We start from the raw sequence: 17,513 nt of genomic DNA, 5'->3' as shown, positions 1-17,513 counted from the left end.
CACTTGTAGGACAGTTCTGCCCCTCCCCCCAACCCCTTGAACTTGATTTGTGGCCAAGGATGACCTTGAACTTGTGACCTTCCTGCCTCCACTACCTGAATGTTAGGACTGTACACACATGTGCTAAGCCATAGAGCAGCTTGTGGGAGTCGATTCCCGTCTTCCACCATGAGGGTCCTGGTGATTGAACTGAGGTAGTGTGGCACAGTGGGAAGTGCTCTCACCCACTAAACCATCACTCTAGCCCCTCTATTTCTTTTTCCTTAAGCCTCTACTTCCCTTCCTACTTCCCCAACCTTAGGTAGGAGAGAAAGAAGGTTAGAAGGGAGAAGGGACGTAGACCTCTTTAGATTTAGTTCCGGCTGGTTAGGGTCATGGGGTTCTTTGAGAAAATACCAATCTCAGTCATCAGGATATCCAGCAACAGCAGACGGCAAACACAGCAGAATAAACAAACAGCCTCTTCCTCCTATGTCTGTCTCCTTGAACCATCCTTGAAGCATCCTTCGAAGCCTCCCTCCTCTCTCTGGGCTCTGATATTTATACCCTGTCAGAGTCCTCAGAATTAAACTGTTTGCAGCTGGCAAAGCCCAGGCCCATCTTTGAGCTGCATGAGGTTATTATCAGCTGGGTACAAACTAAAGGCACTCCATATCCCACACTTGGGATGAAAACAAATATATAACCTAACCGAGTTTTTAAAGAAACCAAAACTTTCTCTACAATTAGGTTTTGTTTTGGATTTAAAAATACTTGTTTTTCAAGTTGAGATTATGAAAATTTTCTCCCAATATTTTTGTTTCTTTTTCTTTTCTTTTTTTGCTTTTCAGTTTACCTTTCTGAAGAACATGTTGTATAGTTTCATGCTAACAATTTCTAGGTAGTCAACTTGTTATTCCAACACCAAATAAAATCCCTTTCCTCTTTTTTTTTTTCCCCTCCTTACTGTATTGTGGTGGTTTTTCCTCCTGGCCCTAAGCTCCTTGAATATGACTCATGGGAGTCAATATAGATTTACAAATACTTTGGCTATATAGCTAGGTTCTTCTTTGACTAGTTCATAACTTAAAACAAGCCATTTATATTAATCTACATCTTGCCACATGGCTGGTTACCTCTGCTTAGGTACCATGTGATGTCCTCCTCACATCTTCCCCCCCGGGTGACTCTCCCCCACCTGCCTCTATCTCAGAATCCTCTCTGCCTATTGGATGTTCTACTTTCTGTTCTACCTTTTCCTATAGGCCATAGGTGGGTTTTTGTTTGTTCGTTTTTGTTTTTGTTTTTGTTTTGACAGGTGATGTATCCATACACTGCATACTAATTTGATATTTGATATTTGATTTGCATTTGATTTGATTCTACATTACTGATTTGATATTCTACCTTAATTGTGTTGTATTTTCATGTATATTAGCTATTTTTTTGGGAATGTCTAATTGGTTTCATTGATTACAGATCAACTTTAGCTCCATGCTCCATTATTTGTTATTGATTTCAGACAAGATTTTTGTTTTGCTTTGTTTTTGAGACAAGATCTCTTAGCGTAGCCCTGGCTGTCCTGTAACTCAGCCTGTAGTCCAGGCTGGCCTTGAACTAGAGATCTGTCTGCCTCTGTCTCCTGATTGCTGGGATTAAAGGTACCACACACCATCTGGCTTTTCAGATAAGATCTTACTGTGTAGCCCCAGCTGGTACTCATTATGTACTCATTATGTAGATCAGGCTGCCCTGAAACTCACAAGGATCTCATTGCCTCTGCCTCTTGAGTGCTTCGATTAAAGGAATGGGCCACCATACCTGTCTTTATTTTTATTTATCATTTTTTTTGAGATAAGGTCTTGCCTTTGATAGCCTAGGTTGGCCTAGAACTTGTAGCCCAAGTTGGCTTTGAACACATTATATAGCTCAGTTTGTAGAGTGCTTCCCTAGCATGCAGAAGGCTTTGGTTTGACTTCCAGCACCATAGAAACAGAACAGGTTGGCATGTGCCTAGAATGCCAACACTCTGGAGGGAGAGGCAGAAGGATCATCTTCAAGGTCATCTTCAGCTTCACAGAGTCTGAAGACATCCTGGAGTAAACAAGATTGCATCATGACCATCAACAATGAGAAGAGTAGGTTAGGAGGTGACTCAGTTGGTAAAGTGATTGTCAAACAAGCATGAGCCCTGTGTTCATATCTCCCGCATCTGTTCAATACCTGTGGTACTCATGTGCCATCCTGATGCTGGGGAACTGTGAAAGGTAAATCCCAGGCCAGCCAGTCTAGCCAAGCTTATGGTTCAACAAGAGACACAACTCTGAGAGAGTGGTGGGGAGGGAGAGAGAGGAGACAGGGCTGGTGAGATCAGTGGTAGGTATGCTTGCCTTGCCTCTAAGCCTGCTGACCTGGGTCCCATATGACAAAGGAAGTCAACTGCCAAAGGACATTCTTTGACTTCTCTGCTCCATGGCACACATGTATGTGCACACACACACACAGATACACACACATGCACACAGTGGAGCATGAAAGAGGAAGACACCTGACATTAGTCTCTGGGCTCCACACAAGTGCACCTGCACATACCAAAAATACATTTTTAAATAAGAAGGAAGAACAGAGTGTGAGGACCAATGATTTTGATTCCAGGACTTTGGATGCAGAAGTGGATGGATCTCTGTGTGTTGGAGGCCAGCCAGGGCTACACAGTAAGACCCTGTCTCCCCAAAACAAAACATCATTGTCATCATCACCATATGGGTTGTACATGCTCAGTGGTGGAGCACTTGCCTATCATGTCTGACCTGCCTGGGGCTCAATCCCTGGACACACACACACACACACACACACACACACACCTGACCTAGAGTAAACAGATTCACAGAGATTAAGGAACAGGACTCTGCTAGCTTTTGGGGTGTGGCTCACTGATAGGGGGCTTGCCTAGCAAGTGTAAGGTCACCAGCTTTATGTCCAGCAGTGCAACAAGCTCAATGAAAAGGTCACACAGCGCTTGCACTGGGCCGGTGAGGGAGAGTGGGGAGTTACCGTCCAGCGGGCACAGACATTTCGCAAGAGCAGAAGAGTCTGAGCAGCTGAGGGTGTTGCCCAAGAGGAGAACACTTGCACAGCATGTGCGGAGCAGTGTGGTAAATCCCCAGTACCACAGACAAGGGGAAGGCAGGCGAGCAAGGGGCAGAGCTGTGGAGCTGCATGGCTGCTGATGGCTACACCAGAATTTAACGCTACCTGCGCTGTACACCCGGGAGCGATTAAGATGGAGTGGTCCAGGGCAAAGGACCCTGGGGCTAGGCCTCTGGAAGCATGGGCACCCCTACACACACACGCACACACACACAACTTGTGCCTGGTATACTTGTTTATATTTTTAAATTTTAATTTTCTCATCTTTAATTTATTTTTATTTTATGTGCATTGGTGTTTTGCCTGCACGTTTGTCTGTGAAGGTCTAAGATGCCCTGGAACTGGAGTTACAGACAGGCATGCACTGCCATGCGGGTAGAATGGAACCAGCAGCCTGTGCTCTTAACTGCCAAGCCATCTCTCCAGCCCATTTTTAAATTTTATTTTTCTGGTAATTTCTTTTTACTCAATTTTATGAAAATACAGGTCTGACCCTGAAGAAAATTATGGAGGTACACCCCAGGTTTGTTTGTTTGTTTTGTACATTTTTCAGTCAGATACAGGATCTTAACAAGCTTCCCGAGTAGACTTGAGCATGTACTCCTCTTGCCTTAACCTTCAGAATAGCTAGGAATCCAGGCTTGATGCACCATGTTCTGGCTGCACAGACAGTCTAACAGAGAAGGACTTGTTAGCTAAAAGACAAAGACCGGGGTCCAGGACTGGCTATACAATTCAGTGGTAGAACATTTGCCCACAGTGTTCGAAGTTTGAGCACCAGCACCACAAACCAAACAAACAAAATGACAAGACGGAAAGCAAACAAACAACATTGGCAGGCACCAGGCACGGGGACAGAAATCTGTAATCTTTGCACGTGGGAGGTAGAGGTAGGTGTCTTAGTTAGGGTTCTGTTGCTGTGAAGAGACACTATGACCACGGCAACTCTTATAAAGAAAACATAGTCTCAGAGGTTTAGTTTATGGTGGAGAGCATGGCAGTGTGCTGAAGGATCCACAGGCTGCAGAAGGAAACTGTGCCACACTCTCATAGCTTGAGCACAGGAGACCTCAAAGCCTGCCCCCACAGTGACACACTTCCTCCAACAAGGCCACACCCACTCTAACAAGACCACACCTCCTAAGTGCCACTCCCTATGGCCTAGCATTCACACACATGAGTTCATGGGGGCCATTCCTATTCAAACCACCACAGTAGGGAAATGGAGAGTTGAAGCGAACCTGGATTATGTTCAAGGTTAGCCTGGGCCACAGAAAAGAAAAGCTATAGAAGTGGAGTTATAGGTGGTCTAGAAGTCACTGACAGTGATGGAAATGTATACAGCTGTTCTCCTTTGTTCATTTAATCTGTCAGGGACTTGAAAGCCATCAAGTCAAAGGAGCAGGAAGGAATTATGGGGGGCCTGAGGAGAGGGACTCAGAGCAGCTATCTAGGAAGGTGGAAAGTATATGCTCAGCCACAGGAGAGGCGTTCAGCCTGGCAATGTGCTTCAGGGTTTCCCCAAGCTTTGGCTGCACTAGGATTGAGGCTTTTGAAAACATTTCAGAGCTGGAGAGATGGCTCAGAGGTTAAGAGCACCGGCTGCTCTTCCAGAGGTCCCTTGTTCGACTCCCAGTACCCACATGGTGGCTCACAACCATCTATAGTGAGATCTGGCACTCTCTTCTGGCCTGCAGGTGTACATGCACACAGAGCCCTCATCTAGCTAAAATAAATAAATAAATAAATAAATCTTAAAACAAACCAAAACAAACATTTCAACTTATCTAAGCACAGTGGCACACTCAGGGAGTAATCCCAGCAGGCAGGGAGGCACAGATAGGCAGATCTCCATGAGTTTGAGGCCAGCCTGGTCTATAAAGCAAGTCTGGGAGAGCCAAGGCTACACAGAGACACCTGAATGGAAAAAAACAAAACAAAACAAAACAAAACAAAACAAAACAAAAACTTTTTAGCTTATGTTATGTGTAGGAGTGTTTTGCCTGCATGAACCAGGTGTGCACCGTGGGCATGCCTGGTGCCCTTCAGGGTCAGAAAAGGTTCTGGGTGGGCCTGATGGAGGGATTGAGGGAGGAAGAGAGGGAGAGGCAGGAGGAGCTGTGTGAGTTCAAGGCCAGCTTGGTCTGCATAGTGAGTTCTAGGACAGCCAGGGCTATGTAGAGAGACCCTGTCTCGAAAAACCAAACAGGAAAAACAAACAAACAAACAAAAAAAAAGGGGTAGGATGCCTGGGACTACAGCTGTGAGCTGCCATGTGTGTGTTAGAAACTGAACCCAGATTTTCTTCAAGAGCAAGGAGTGTCCTTACTGTTGAGCCATCCCTTCAGCTCCAGGAGTGAATCTCAAAAATAAATAAATAAATAAATAAATAAAACAAAAAAACAAAACAAAACCAAAAAACAAACCAACAAACAAACAAAAAAAAACCCCAAAACTATTCTTTTTATGTGTATGGGTGTTTTGCGTGCATGAAGGCCAGAAGAGGGCGTCATGCCCTCTGGAACTGTAGTTATCCCTGGTTCTGAGCCACCATGTGGGCACTGGTAAGTGAACCTAGATCCCCAGGAAGAGCAGCCAGTGCTCTTACCTGCTTAGCCATCTTCCAGCCCCTGGAGCTTTCTAGATTGTATAAAGGCAAGAGAGCAGGGACTGAGAAAGAAAGCGAACACTGGAGGTGATTTTCACCATTGCGCAGCAGGCGCTAAATGAACTTGTAAAATGAGGTGCTGAGAGCAGTGTGAGGAATTGCCTGCGCTGCGGAGCAGCGGCTTTCAGTTCTGGAGTAAGTCGAAGGCTGGAGTATTGGAGAGTGAGCTAGAGGGGCTAGGAGGTTAAGGAGGGAAAGTTAGATAGTCAAAACTGAGATTGTGGGGCCTGAGGGTGCGGCTCAAAAAAAAAATCAAACAATAACACACAAAAAAATCATGCAACAGAATGGTAAAGACACAGCGAACGGTGACAACATAGTTAATGACTGTGAATCACAAGTTAGAATTTGAAGGATGAAGGTAGGCGTTGCCGTCTCCAGGAAGGTTTAAAGTTCTTCCAGTCAGAAATGCTAGGTCTGCCTGAGAGGGTGCTGTCCCCTTTAAGGACGGGGAGAGTCTACTCTAGGACAGGGCGGGGCCTCTCGGGGGCGGGGCGCGGCGGGCACGGGAGGGGCGGGGCCTCTCGGGGGCGGGGCGCGGCCGGCGCGGCGAGCGAGGCGGAGCCTGCGTTTGGGTCCGGCTGCGGCTGCGGCTGCAGCTGTGGGCTGTGCTTCTGAGGAGCGAGGCTGAGGCCTGGGCCCAGTCCGGAGCCGCTGCCCGACCCGAGCCTCCTGGAGCCCCCGCGCCGGCTGATCGTAGGGGCGGGCTCGGGCTCGGCCCGCCGCCGCTCTCAGGACCGAGGCTGCATGCCGGAGGACCAGGCCCACGCAGCCATGGTGAGCCAGCGCGGCCTGCCTGCCCTCCAACCCCCCGGCTGGCCCGAGGACGCCGGGCCGCCGGCTCCCCGCTCGTCCGGCACCCTGGGCCTCCGCCCTCTGCGGCCGGCCTTCCCCATCCACCGGCAGGAGCGACCCCCCTCAGGGGCCATCCCTTAATCCCAGTCCTCCCCGGTGACACCCTTTTGTCCCCCTTTGACAGCCTCCTTCGCGTTCTCCTCGCCCCCCCGCCCTCGTCCTTAACCCTTCCCCTTCTCCAAAACCATCTTACCTTTCTCCTCTGCGATCGTTAGTCCCCCCCCACTTCCTCCCTAGTTCTCGCTCCCGCACTTTTCCTTGCTTTTCTCTCCTCGATCCCTTTTACCGTTTCATCGCCGCCGCCCCCCCCTTCCCCTTGGTCCTCGACCATCCGCGTTTCCTCTGCCCCTCGTCGGATGTCTTCCGTCGCCGGCCCGCACATCTGTCCCCATTTCCTTCTGCTGGCTTCAGGGAGCCAAGCAGGAACAATTTGAAGGCGATTGCTTCCCGGGAGCTGTTGGGCGGGCGCGCACACATTCGTAGCCTTTCTTTCCCGTTTCTGTTTATTTTATTTTATTAATTTTTTTTTTGAGGGGGGAATAGGGGTAGGGGGAAGCGGAGGAGATTGAAGGTATGGAAGAATAGTGTGCAAGCTTTACTACCAAGTGTCATTTCGAAAATCTGAGTGGTGTGTTACCGACTACATATTGTGGCCTTAGGCGATTGTCCTGCCTTTTGACTGAAATAGCCAAAACGGATTTTGAAATTTTTATTTTGAGTGTGTTTACATGTGGAGTTACAGTTTGGGAATTAAAAATTTATAGGCTTGACAGTTGTTGCTCAGAACAAATGATTTGTTTTTGTTGGGAGTCAGAGACCAAGGGCATTTGAAGTCTGAAAATCAGCTTGGCAGTCAGATTGTGACAGTCTTCCGAATACCTTCTTTCTGAAGGGTGCATTTGTTTTGCCCTTTCTGTCCTTTCTTGGAGGAACCTTTTCTCTGCAAATTTTCCTTTGCTTCAAAATGGCTGTGACTACAGTTCATATTTATTTATTTATTTACTTATTTTACAGTTCGTTTTATAAGAGAGTTGAGTTACCTGTGTTTCGCAATTGAAAACATCATTTCATCGTATACAATAAGCTACATTTTGGTCTCTGGGGGGGAATAATACATTCTAGTAAAAAAGCATTCTGATTAATCATAGTTTCCTAGGTTCTATTTCCCTCCGTCTGATTTTCAGGAAAGTGACTTACTGGGCTGCCGCTTAGCCTGTAAACATCCCCTAACTGTGACTGCCCTGGTACGCTGTCATTCTGCAGTGACTGCCCCCTCCACTTTTGTCACTGTCTTGTGTGCTAACCGTCCACCCCCGAGGACTGTCCAATTCTGGAAGCAGCTGGGCCTTACTTAGTTCCCTTTATTCCCCATTCCCAGCTCAGGTAGACACTTGAATGGTTTGATTTATGCTCTCATTTCCCCACCTGACAAATACAGCCTCAGACTGAAATCTGAGGCACCCAGCAGACTACTCAGGGTGAGTTGACAGGTCATTTGGTGCAAAAAGGAATATGGTAAAGTGTAGTGATAGCTCTTTTCAGGCCATCTTGCTGGAGAAGATAGGGCACTGCTAGGCTTCTGGAAATGTGGGCTTCCCATCGAGAATGAGTGAGTATACAAAAAGGATCGGGATCCAAAAGAGTCATGTGAGTTGGGCCTAGAAGATGAAGAGAATTTATATGGATCATTTGGGAAAGAAGAAAGCTTCATTACAAATGTGAGTAAAAGGAAATTTAAGATGTGTTATGAAAGCTGGGTGTGGTGGTGCACACCTTTATTCGAGTACTGGGGAGACAAAGACAGTTGGAGCCAGAGTTCGAGGTTGGCCTGGTCTATAGAGTGAGTTCCAGAACAGCCAGGGCTACACAGAGAGAAAACCCTGTCTCTGAAGGGAGGAAAAAAGATTTGTAGTGATGGATTACTTGTTTACAGCCTGGAAGGATGGAAGAAATAGAATGTGTAGTAGGAAATGCTGTGAGAGATATTGTCTTACATTTATGTTGCTGTTAATATGTATGAGTGTTTTGCCTGTGTATATGATCTGCACTGCATGTGTGCCTGGTGCCTATAGGGTCAGAAGAGGCTGTCAGATCCCCTGGAACTGGAGTTGTGCATGGTTGTAAGCCTGTAGATGGGTACTGGGGAGTGAACTTTGGTTCTTTGAAAGAGCAACAAGTGTGTTTAACTGCTGAGCCATGTCTCCAAGTCCTCTTATTTATCTAATTTTTTGAGAGAATCCCTTACTGAGCGTGAAGCTTGTCTGTTTGGCCAGGCTGGCCAGTGTGCTTCAGAACCTGCCTGTTCCTGCATCCACCAAGGGTACAGGCACACATTATCGTGCCCAGCTTTTCTGTGTGTGTTCAGGGTCTGGATTCAGGTCCTCATGCTTTCTAGGAAGGCATTCATACTGACTGTTACCTCCCTGGCCTCTCCTTTTTCTACTCCCCTGCAACAAAGCCTCAGTGTAGCCCAGGCTGGGTTAAAACTCGCTCTGTAGTGGAGGATGATATTGAACTCCTGATCTACTTGCCTGAGCCTCCTTAGTGCTGAGGTTTTAGATGTGAGCACAACACATGGCTCATGTACAGCTGTGCATGCTTGGCAAGGACTGTGCCAGCTGAGCCGTTCTGAGTCCCCCTTTTTTGTTTTGAAGAGTCTTAGTAGTTAGCTCTGGCTTGTCATGTACTGGCTGGTCTCCAGCTGAAAGGTGTCTTCCTGCCACAGCCGCTCGAGTGCTGGCATGTATCACCATACCCAATGTCTAGTGGGAACTTTTGCCCTGGTTCATAGATGGCATGTTTCCCCAGTGTCTGCACATGATGGAGGAGCAAGGATGCTCCTGGGGTCTTTATGTAAGGCACTAGTATCATTCAGAGGGTTCTGCCTAGGCTCTACCTCCTTATACATCGTCTTGTATGCTAGAATAGGCATTGGACTTATGAATTTGGGGAAGCACATTCAGACCGCAGCAGGTAATTGGGCATTATTGTTTTAAACTTTTAAACTTCATATTCAACTGCCTTGAGTGGTTCTTGCTTGTTCAAACATGCACACGCAGTAGGAGTGTATGGGAGGCTGAAGAGGGAGGATACTGGCCCATTGTGAGCTGGGAAGTACTAGTAGGGGCATTTTTTGCACAGTAGTTTAATATATTTAGTAAATAATTGAATGATTATATAAGGCTTTGTAGTTTATATTTTCAAGTGTGTTTTATGATGCATTTTGAATACCTAAGATACTCAGGGTTTACTATGAAGCAGGGAGGACTTGCTGGGCTCCCTAACCAGAGTTTGATTCACTAAGTTTGGGTTTGAACCTGAGAGTTGCATTTCTTAGAAGAACTCTTGTAATGCTGACACATCAGACTTCAGACACAGCCCTGACCTTTCATTCAGCTAACAATGTTTTTGGAGTGCCATTTGACTGTGTTTGCATTGGCAATACCACAGATGGTAAAACAGGTGTGGTCCCTACCTTTTTATATCTTTATGTATGTGGAGTAGCTTTAAATGCGAAGGGTTTTAGCATGCTTAAAAATGTGCTAAGAAAGGGGTAGCATCATGAAATGTGATAGTGGTGGCTTTGGAAAGGATCCTTATTTCAAGTGGAGATCTGAGGAATTAAATGATGAGAGTTCTGTGGTGGAGGGCTAGTACAGTTAGAAGGAAGCACACGTGTAATCGACTTGCCTTCCAAGAAAGTCTGGGAAACCCTGATTGTCCTGCCTACTCCTCAGAAGACAAAAAAATAAAAACAATAAAACTCTTGGGTCACACCCATCTCTGTTATGCAGCAGTTTCACAGAATACATCTCAATAGCCATCTTTTTATAGTTCAGCTGTTAGTGATTAGAGTCTGTCTCATTTTCCGAGGATAAAACATTGGCGCAGAGACGTTTTTGGGCGGCTGCTAAGAACTGGGCAATATTGTCTAGGTACCGAGGTTACAGTGCTATAATCCTAGCACTGAGGGGGAAGAGGGAAGTGGATCTCCGAGTTCAAGGCCAGCCTGGGGAGTTCCAGAACAACCAAGGCTTAGATAGAGAAACCCATCTTATGGGCACAGTGGGGCATGCTTTTAATCCCAGCCCATCAGCATCGGGAGGCAGAGGCAGGAGGATCTCTGTGAGTTCAAGGCCAGCCTGGTCCACATATGGAGCCCCTGGACAGTAAGAACTGCATAGAAAGACCCTGTCTCGAAAACGAAAGTGACATGAGGGGATAGAGAGTAGCTAAGAAGAGCACTTGATGTTCTTCCAAGGCACGCAAGTTCAATGCCCAGCACCCACAGTGGACGGCTCACAGCACCTGTAACTGCAGCTCCAGGGAACCTGATACATTTGGTCTCCATGGATACCAGCGTTTACATGCACACATCCACACTGACCCACATGATTAAAAATAAAAATAAATCTTAAAAAAAAATAGTGGAAGACGGAATAGTGGGAGAAGGAGAGATGAGAACAGGGAGGTAGAGAGAGTGCCAAACAAAAGTAAGGTGTGACAGTGCCATAAAGGGTTCTGGGAAGAAGGCACTTTGGTTCAGTGTGCTTTGGGTGATCCTCCATAGTGTGGTTCTCAGTACTGCATCTCGTGGCTCAGTCTCCTGTAACTGCAGCTCCAGAGGTTATGACGCCCTCTTCTTGCCTCTGCCCTTATATCTACATATTCACACATGAACACACATAAATTAAAAATACATTAGAGCTGGTGTGGTGGCCCAAGCCTTTATTTTTTTTTTAAGGTTTTATTTATTTTTTTGTACGTGTGCTATTTGCATTTACACATGCATACACATGCATACCAGAAGAGGGTGCTAGAGGGTGTAGACGGTTGTGACCGCCATGTGGTTGCTGGGAATTGAACTCAGGACTTCCGGAGGAGCAGACAGTGCTCTTAACCGATGAGCCATCTTTTCAGCCCATGGCCCGCACCTTTGATCCCAGCACTGTGGGAGGCAGAGGCAGGCAGATCTCTGTGAATTCGAGGCCAGCCTGGTCTACAGTGAGAGCCCAGGACATCCAGGGCTCTCTTACACAGAGAAACCCTGTCTCAACCAACCAAAACATCAGAAACAACAACAGTATGATGGCTGGAACGTGAAATGCCTTCCACATGCTCTGTGTTTGGAGTTAACTTGCATCTGGTCATCCTGTTGTAGGCTTGAACCTGTAAGAAGTGGTGGCCTACCTGGGGAAATCCATTGCCACAGGGCAGGCTTTCTGAGTTACAGCTGGGTGTAACAGGAGCTTTCATTCCCTGTTTCAGTTGTTGTCCCTGAGGCTCACTGCCTCTGTCTGCTAGCGCAGGCCTAGTCCTGGAAGCTTCTGGCCTCCATATAATCTAACCTAGACCTAGAATGTTTTCAGCTGCTGAGACTTTCTGCTGACTAAGCTCACCCTTTCTAGTTCTTACTGAGCTCTGGGCTGGCTGGTTTGACTCAGCTGTTCTGGCTCAAGCTTCTCTCCCAGCTGACTTATTCAATCTGGCTTTTTTTTCTCGGCCTCTGAATTCCTCTGTTTGGCCGAAAACTAATTCAAGCAATCTAATTTCCTGGCTCCTTCTCATTCTCTTGCTCATTCAGTCTTCACCTGAGCTATACAGTGAGATCCTGTCAAACAAACAAACAAAACATTTTTTTAGTAGTGTTGAGTATTAAACTCAACGTTGTTCCTGTAAGACAGGTGTTCTACCTCTGAGCCATATCCCTGTCTCTTGGATTGCTGATACCATCTTTATTGTCTTATAATGGCCGAGTATAGATTATATTATGTGTTAGCCATCCTGTAAAAATATATCAGACACATCACACATAGAGGAAGCTAAAAGCTAAGCATATAATAACTTTAGCCATGTTCTTATAAATTGTCTATTTGTTTAGTTTGTATTTATTTGGAATCGGGTGGCAGGGCGTGGGTGGGTGCCTGAGGAGGCCAAATGAAAGTGTTAGATCCCCTGGAGCTAGTGGGAGGGGGATGGTAAGCTGCCATGTGGGTGCTGGGAACCCAACTCAGGTCTGTAGGAAGGCAAGTAATCTTCACCACTGAACTATCTCCATAGCTCTAAGAAACTTCACTTTCCTTTTCCTTTTCCTCCCTTCCTCCCTCCCTCCCTCCCTCGCCTGTCTTCCTAGAGCTCACAGTATAGACTTGGCTGGCACACAGACTCAGTGCCACCTGCTTGTCTTCCATGTGCTAGGATTAAAGGTGTGTGTAGCCATGCCCAACTAGCAATGTTTCTAAGGTTATTGAGTCCCAAGAGCACATCTTGGGTACCTTCTGAATAAATAACACTTCCTTAAGGCTTCAAAGTATGAAATACGGTTACAGACCTTGTCATATACAGTGTATATTCCTTGTTTTAAGACAGGGCAAAGCGGAGCATGGCAACACACACCTGTAATCACAGCACTTGGAAGGCAGAGGTAGGAGGGTCAAGAGTTCAAGACTAACTGCATAAGGAGTTGGAGAAGGCCGGCATTGGGTACCATATGAGACCCTATCTTGGCCTTGAGAGATGGCTCATTTGTTAAGAGCACTTGTTGCTCTTGCAGAGGACCCAGGATTGATTTCCAGCACCCACATGGTGGTTTACAGCTATCTAGAACTCCAGCTCTAGAGGCTCCTGGGGCCTCTTCTGACCTTAGAAAGCTGCAGGAATGCATGTGGTGCATTTACATACATTCATGCAAATAAAACACACATAAAATGAATAAATCTAATTAAAACAAAACAACAACAAACCTGACTGTGGCTGGGGAGATGGCTCATTTGAGAAAAGTGCTTAGCATGCAAGCACTTGTTTTCATCCCCAGCACCCATCTGAAGAGCTGGCTAGCCCCTGCCAGCCTGCTGCTGGGGAGGCAGAAGTAGAGGGTTGGCAAGGCCAGCTAGCTGAGCGGGTGGACTCCAGGTTCAGTGAGAGATCTTGTTTCAAAAACAACAAAAACAGGTGGAGGGCTTTTCAAGTGGGATTTTAACCCGGTGAAGTTTTACTGAATTAAGAGTTTAAGGGAAAGCCGGGCACAGTAGTGCAGGACTGTAATCCCAGCACTCAGGGAAGCAGAGGCAGGTGGATCTCTGAGTTGGAGGTCAGCCTGGTCTACAAAGCAAGTCCAGGACAGCCAAGGCTACAGAGAAACCCTATCTGGAAAACCATCCCCCCCCCCAAAAAAAAAAAAAAGGTTTAAGGGGGAAAAACAGATTCCAAGAAAGAGGATGGATGGATGGTGAGATGCTTCTTGTCTGTGAGGCTACTTGCCACTGAGCCTGGTGGCCTGAGTTCAGTCCAGTCCCTGGGACTCACAGGGTGAGTTCTAGGCGAGCCAGCGCTACAGAGTAAGATTCTTTCTCAAACAACAGCACTGTCTGTTAAGATGACTTCGCTGGCAAAAAGCTCTTGACGTGCAAGCGTGGCGATCTGTGTTCTAGCCCAGGAGCCATGTAAAGCTGAAGGGAGAGACTGACTCCAGCGTGGACCTGTGACATCTGCGCATGCAGCCCCCACTCCATCCACCGTGCAGGCACACACCGCAGTAATTACAGACTGGTGTGGGTCAGCTGGTAGAGTGCTCGCCTAGCGTGGGTCATCCTGAGTTAAATTTCTAGCACCTAATAAGCCAGATGGGATGGTGCATACCCTACCTCAAAACAAACAACCCAACGAGTGTGGAAGCACACACCTCTAATCCCAGTGCTAAGGAGGCAGAGACAGGCAGAGCTTTATGAGTTTGAGGTCCCTGGTCTACATTTGAGAGATCCAGGCCAGCCAAGGATGTATAGTGAGACCCGACTTTTAAAAACTAAACTAAATTAAAAACAACACATTGTTTCCAAAGGGTAGGTACAGTTTTATGGCCCTTGATCTACGCTGACAAATAGCTTTCATGAAGCACTTTGAATGAGAATGTATATGCTTTTAGGTTTAAGTGTTTGAGGACTGGGACGGTGGCCTAACGGGCAAAGGGCCGTCTGTAAGCATGAGGGCTTGAGTTCAGCTACTTCACACCCAGGGGAAAAGCTGGCTTGGTGTGGATTGTAACCCTAGCACCGAGGGAGGAAATGGGCAGATCCCCTGAGATAAGTGGCCAGCCAATCTAGCAAGTTGATGGCTTTTGTTGTTGTTGTGCTTTGTTTTTGTTTTTTGAGGCAGGGTGTCCCTGGCTGTCCTGGAACTTGCACTGTAGACCATGCTGTCCTTGAACTCAGATCCAATGGCCAGACTGCAGCCAGATCTCTGCATACAGGGACCAGCATATGAATACACAGTACACAAAACCATCCTCTAGCACTTTGGAGACTAGGTCTCACACAGCTCAGCCTGGACTTGAACTCTGTATAGCCAAGGACAACTGAACTCCTGGTCTTCCAGCCGTCACCTCCCAAGTGCTGGGATTGTAGGAGACTGTACGCGTAAATTTGTGGACTCCTGAAGTCCCCATGGACCTGCGGGGTAGATCCTGCTAGTTTAGTCTTACAACACACATTGCATTGCACAAGTTAGGATGTGATACGTTCACATGGAGAGCAGTGGGTTTGCAGAGGCGTAACCGTGCTTGATAGTGCTTCATGTATGGTAGGGCTTGGCAGATAGTTGTTGGATAAGGTATGGTGCAGGGGAACCCTGGCCCCTGCGTAATGCTAGTTTGTTTGTTTGTTTGTTTGTTTGCCTCTAAGTCTTATTCATGAAACTTACTCTGTTCTTTTTGTCTAGAGCGCTGCTCTGGTTCTTGATGTTAAGGTGCCCCCTGAAGCCTTCCTTCCACTGCGAGGTTTTAGGTAGTGTGGCTTGTGCCCTTTTACACTGTGGCAGTTATTTTACGGGGCAAGTGTTGCTGGTGAGTCTGGTTCTCGCTCCAGGCTGCGAGCTGCTTGAGGATGGGACAGAAATGTTCCTCTCTCTGTGTGTGTTTTGGTTTTGGTTTTTATTTTTTTATTTTTTAAATTTTTTTATTTTTGAGATGGAGTTTCTCTGTGTAGTCTTGGCTGTGCTGGACTCACTATGTAAACCAGGCTGGCTTCGAACTCACAGAGACCCGCCTGCCTCTGCCTCTCGTGTACTGGGGTCACAGGTGTGTGCCACTGCCACCAGGATGAGTAGTGCCTTTTCCAACTGTGTGTAACAGGCACTTAGTTCTTGAGATAGTAGAAAAAGTTTGAGTCAACAGGTCTGTGTGGTTTGTAGAGGATTGTGTTCAGTGATGTTCACTGTGATATGAGTTTGTGTTAAGAGGGGGAAAAATTGAACTCTAGGTTGTGGAGAGGAAAAGTTTGATGATAAGAAATACTAGATCAGATACTTTCCCTTTGCTGACTTGTTGGTACTTTGACCTAGCACAAATATTCTGTTTAATAGGAAGAGCTGGGGAGAAAGCCAAATGAGTTTTTGAAGAAATACAAAACCAGGTCCCTTCATGTAAATATTTGAAAGTTGTTTGTCTGTTATTTGTGGGAGGTAGCCCTCTGGAAAACAGATTTTCTCCCCACTTTTATAAACATATTTTGTTTTTCTTTTTGTTTCTTGTCTTTAGTTCTAGTTCATGGAAAATACTTTGGGGTGAGGAATAAATGGACAGAATCTTCTGGAGCCTCAGTTGGCCTCAGCTTATAAATATGACCTTGATCTCCTGGCCAAACACTTATTTTTAGTTCTCCAGCATCTTAAAGCCATAATGGTGTTCTCTTCTTTCCTTTCTTTTCCCTTATCTACCTCCATACCTCTTCTCTTCAGTCTTAGGCGACTTCTTTAAGATTTGTTTTTATTTATGTGTGCATATGCCGGCAGGTGCCTGTGGGTCTGGAAGAGGTCTCTGGGTTCTCTGGAGTTGGGAGACAGACAGTGCGATCTGCTCAAAGGGCTCCTAGCTGCTGATCCATCATCTCTCCAGCCCTGCTTCCCTTCTTTAAAGACTTTTTTTTTTTAATGTTGTCCAGGCTGCAGTGAACTCTAGGACCTAGGACTGCAGGTGAATGCTGCTGTGCCCAGCTTTTAGTCTCCTGTTCTAAGGACATTTAAAACAAGTTTTGCAGTATCACTCATTGCCATAGTCTTGGTCTTTGGACAGTCATGTCTTTCTGCCTTCACTTAAGAATTACTGTTACTTTTGATTTTATGAGTTGGGGTCTCATGTAGCCCATCTGGTCTCAAACTCCTGATCTCTCTGTCTTTACCTTCCTGTGCAGAGATTACAGGTGTATACTGCTGTGCCTGGCTCTCTTGGTTCTTAAAGAAAGGGCAGTAAGATCTTAGCAAGTGAAAGCCAAACAGTGTAAACTTAAATTTTGTGTAAACTTGACCTCTTAGCTTTGAAGAGAGGGTTAGCAGATTATCATGCCAAGGACCCTTATTTCACTGGTGAACATATTTGTGAACAATGTAAGGATCTTTGTTGGTTGGTTGGTTGGTTGGACTTTTGAAAAGCTGAGGACCAGACCCGGGGCTTTACCACTGAGCTCTATCCTCAGCTCATGTAGCATTTTCTTTTATTGCAGAGCTAGGAATTGAATCCAGGGCCTTCTGGACGCTAGGAATGTATGCGCTCTACCATCGTGCTTCGTGGACAGCTTTTTTTGTTTGTTTGTTTCTTTTTTTGAGACTAGCTCTCCCTACGTAGCTTTGGCTATCTTTCCATTTGCTATGTTGCCCAGGGCAGCCTTGAATTTGCAGTCCTCTTCCTCACCTTTCCAGGGCTGGGATTACAGGTGTGTGCCATCATGCTTAGCTCACTTTAGTGTTTTAGCACTGGTCTTCACACACTCCATTTGTTCCTTACTGTTGTCTTAGGAGATAGACGGAGGTCTAGCTTCACTTTCTCAGCTGAGGAAGCTTGAGGTTGCTTCTCCTTAGACTACACAGCTAGTCA

General features: G+C 46.4%; 1 protein-coding gene across 1 annotated transcript in view; it reads left to right on the top strand.

Annotated features, from left to right (window-relative positions):
- The first annotated feature begins 6,335 nt into the window (after positions 1-6,335).
- The window catches only part of Zyg11b (zyg-11 family member B, cell cycle regulator), a 52,867-nt gene continuing 41,689 nt past the window's right edge, over positions 6,336-17,513 (top strand). Inside the window, exon 1 of the mRNA XM_021661079.2 lies at positions 6,336-6,574. Coding sequence (XP_021516754.1) covers positions 6,545-6,574 — 30 coding nt within the window. The 5' untranslated portion in view covers positions 6,336-6,544. The remainder of the gene's footprint in view (positions 6,575-17,513) is intronic.

The sequence above is a fragment of the Meriones unguiculatus genome, chromosome 12 (assembly GCF_030254825.1).
Source record: "Meriones unguiculatus strain TT.TT164.6M chromosome 12, Bangor_MerUng_6.1, whole genome shotgun sequence".
NCBI classification, from domain to species: Eukaryota; Metazoa; Chordata; class Mammalia; order Rodentia; family Muridae; genus Meriones; species Meriones unguiculatus.
This window is presented reverse-complemented; position numbering and strand designations above follow the sequence as displayed.